The sequence below is a fragment of the Nuphar pumila genome, chromosome 1, assembly GCF_984573655.1.
Source record: "Nuphar pumila chromosome 1, dmNupPumi1.hap1.1, whole genome shotgun sequence".
Lineage (NCBI taxonomy): Eukaryota > Viridiplantae > Streptophyta > Magnoliopsida > Nymphaeales > Nymphaeaceae > Nuphar > Nuphar pumila.
Window position 1 is genome coordinate 129,136,540 of NC_143249.1, and position 3,976 is coordinate 129,140,515.

Genomic DNA, 3,976 nt, shown 5'->3' on the forward strand with positions numbered 1-3,976 from the left:
ATGACTCCCCAAGGCCTCCTTATATAAGGAGAGCTTGGGTTGAATCTTAATTATATAAAAAAACCTATTAAACTAGGACTCTTTCTTAGCTAAGGACTTCTTATAAGAACAACCCAACTAAAAGACTTATCCTTAATAATTAACCAACTTAATTAATATTAATTAATTTTTAGAACTAGGGGACATCCCCTAGGACTCTCTAGCATTACACACCTCCTAGGTGGACCCCACTCCTTAATTGTCATGTTTTATGGGCTTGACACATGTCATACTTCTCCTTCTCTTCAATTTGACTCTAGCTGTTTGACTTGTTAACAATTAGAGAAGCCATGTTTGCTACCAAATCACCAACTTGGGACTCACGTTGTGTTGCCGACCCCTAGAGGATTCTCAAAGTGATGTTTGGATCTTGAGCACTGAATCTAGATCTTCTACTATACTCTAGATCGTAGCAAGTTTTGAATCAATTTTTTTTAATTAGGGTTTTTTGTATTTAGTTTGATTAGGGTTTTTTTCCTTTGATTTTTTTTATTAGTGCTTTGAATGAAATATATTTAATTAGGGTTTTTGATATTTAATTTGATTAGGGCTTTGAATCAAATATCTTTAATTTTGGTTGTTTATATTGAATTTATTAGAGTTTTTTTATTTAATTAGGATTGGTTTTCTTTGATTAGGGTTTTAATTAGGGCTTTTTATGATTTATTTTCTTGTAATTTAGGGTTTTATGATTTATTTATGGTTTTTGTAGTTGTATATAAAAAATATAAATTCTTATTTTTTTCTCAAATTACCCAAAATTTCAATATTTTTATACTTTAATCCAGTTTGAGATCTATATTCGAGGTTAAAATCCATAATTTTTGATAAACTTTTATAATTAGATCTAATATGATAATGATTAAAGTATTTATATATAAAAAATATGAATTCTTATTTTTTCTCAAATTACCTCATTTTTAAACTTTTAGGATATTTGGGTCCAATCCAAAATCCATATTCGGGGTTAAAATCCTTAATTAACATATTAAAACATTGAGGGTGTGGCAAATCGAGTTGTATGATCCAAAACAAAGTTATCCGATGCATTATCCATGTGTTCAAATTGTCAGAAAAGTGTAAATCAAACGCCGGACACAAGGAACACTTCTTGTCCAGTCAAAACAAACGTAACACATAGAATATGTGTTCTGAGGGTTCTGTTCTACTGTTTCTTCCAATATTGAACAAGTCAATCAAACACACCCTTCTGTTTTCCGTTACAATAGAAAACGGTGGCGTGCTTTCTCTGGATTGGGTGTTGACTTTGTTAGGAAACGCGTAGAAAACGGGGCAGCGAATCAACGGCCACTCTTGTCTCTCCCAATCCAAAACGTGTGGTCGTCCTCTGACACAATCGGTGTTGCTTTTCTCGTTTCATTTCATTTTTATCATTCATAGACATAGACAGATATCTGCAAGGATTTCCATCCCTTTGGGAGGCAGAATATGGAAAGCATGTATTCTGCTTTGGCCAGAGATGTCTCCATAGAACTCCAATCACAGGATCTAACCCCTCAAGACCCGTCCGGGAAGCCTTGGATTCCTGAAAACTCTAGATTCCTGGATGCCCACAAACCATCCAATTTCCTGCAAGAAGAAGATGATGACGATGGCGATGATGATTTGGATATTTTGCCCCTCATTTCGTCCGAAGCCAAGGACGGATCCGGCGTCCTTGGTGCCGTTTTTAACTTGGCGACGTCCATCATCGGCGCTGGAATCATGGCACTTCCGGCGACGATGAGTGTTTTGGGGGTGGTGCTGGGTTTCTTGTCCATAATTCTGATGGGTACTCTGTCTGAGATCAGCATTGAGATTCTGGTTAAGTTCTCCGTTCTTCGGAAGGCGTCTTCTTATGGGGAGATCGTTCAATTCGCCTGCGGATATTCGGCAAGGGTGATCTCTGAGATCTGTATAATCATCAACAATGCGGGCATTTTGATCGTTTATTTGATCATCATGGGGGATGTGATGTCTGGTTCTCCTGAGCACGAAGGGATCTTCGAGCAGTTGTTGGGAAGGCAGGGGTGGTGGGATGATAGGAGGCTGATCGTCTTCATTGTGTTGATTTTGGTGCTAGCCCCCCTCTGTGCTCTGCAAAGGATTGATTCTCTGAGCTTGAGTTCGGCGGCCTCCGTCGCTTTAGCGGTGGTTTTCGTGGTGGTTTCTTGTGTCATCGCCCTTGTTAAGATCTTACAAGGAAGAACAGAGACTCCCAGAATGTTCCCTGATGTCGGCTCTAAGAGAGCTGCTCTTGATTTGCTTGTTGTTATCCCCATCATGACGAACGCCTATGTTTGCCATTTCAACGTTCAGCCTATATACAACGAGTTAGAAGGAAGATCTGTTCGGAAGATGAATAAGGTTGGGAGGATTACTACTGTATTGTGTGTTGCAGTGTATGCTTCGACCGCAATTTCTGGTTATCTTTTGTTTGGCCAGGCAACCGATTCGGATGTGCTGACTAATTTTGACAAAGATCTTGGTGTTCCTTACAGTTCAATTCTCAACTACATTGTTCGAATCGGGTACGTCCTCCACCTGGTGCTTGTTTTCCCTGTGATACATTTTTCTCTTCGGCAGACAGTAGATTCTTTAGTTTTCAACGGTTCTGCTCCTCTGGTAGAGAGCAGAAAGAGGTCTTTGATCTTGACTTGTGTTTTGTTGGCACTGATCTACTTGGGATCTACGATGATCCCCAACATTTGGGTTGCTTTTAAGTTTACAGGCGCTACTACAGGCCTCTCTTTGGGGTTTATTTTTCCATCACTTATAGCATTAAGGTTAAACAAGCAGGGAGAGATGTTGAGCTATGGTGAGAAGCTGCTTTCATGGTTGATGCTTGTGTTAGCATTGTTAGTAAGCGTAGTGGGAGTTGTTGGAAACGTTTATAGCATCAATGAGCAAAGTAAATGATGTACCTCAAAGTTCTTTACAGGAAACCGATTGGTTTTTCTGTGGATGTTTCATCGGTTTAATCTTGGAGCTTCATTGTTGATCCCTGCACTGCGTGCTGCCGCTTTAAGATGTTCAAAAGCAAAATGCTGATCTTCAACAGTGATTATGGATAATGGTGACTGACATTTCCAGATAAAGCAGATCAAGATATGGTTGCCCACATGATGCACGAATCAAGTTTTAACACGAAGTTTAGGAGATAAAAACATCTTAAAGGAACTCTGTTGAAGATTCTATGGTGTCATTGATTATTACTGCAGGCATTTAGAAGGTTAGCTGATGCTCGTAGTTCTGATCTTGCCCGACGTGAGGATTTGAAGCTGTTGGAGTTGGGAGTAGAATCATTTAGTTAATTGACAGTTCATTCTCAATCCACAAGTAGCATGATGGATTTGCTATTAAGCGCCCTATTTGTAGGTGCTTGTAATTTGTATCTGGTTTTAGATTACAACTGTATGCAAGTTAATTTACCCTTGGGCTTTTTGAATCAAATGCTAATCACTACGATTTATAGCTTTATCTTGGAGTCGTATAGATTTCTCTTTTCCTGTGAGGTGCCATCTTGTCTACCCTCATTTTTCCTCGTGTTACTGAAGGAAAATCCATTTTTCCATTGCTACACAACCTTTACCCCTGAAATATGATAGAGAACTCCAAAAACAGAGAATGAAATATAATAGTTTACACTAAAATCTTATGGCATGTAAGCCAGCTTCCAAAATTGTTTGTGTTCAATATCAACTTCTTCAATCTGATTCATTCCTCTTTCTTCAACATTACTTTCAACTTTGAACCCGAAAGTAGCTGGCTCGTAAATGTTAAAGTCTGTTACTGGTTTTGTTTGATATCAGTGGCTCCTTTCCTTTATCTTTTTGGATAGTCCAAGACTCTAAGGGAAAAGCCCCTCTTTACCGACCCACATTAGCTGGCCTTTGGTTGGTAAAAACCCTTGAGGTCCCCATGCCTGTCGAAAAGT

General features: G+C 38.9%; 1 protein-coding gene across 1 annotated transcript; it reads left to right on the forward strand.

Moving 5' to 3' along the window:
- The first annotated feature begins 1,458 nt into the window (after positions 1-1,458).
- Positions 1,459-3,519, forward strand: LOC149849157 (Transmembrane amino acid transporter family protein). The gene has a single exon (XM_090013463.1). It carries the CDS (start codon positions 1,489-1,491, stop codon positions 2,956-2,958), a length of 1,470 nt encoding a protein of 489 aa, XP_089869589.1. The 5' UTR covers positions 1,459-1,488; the 3' UTR covers positions 2,959-3,519.
- Positions 3,520-3,976: the final 457 nt, after the last annotated feature.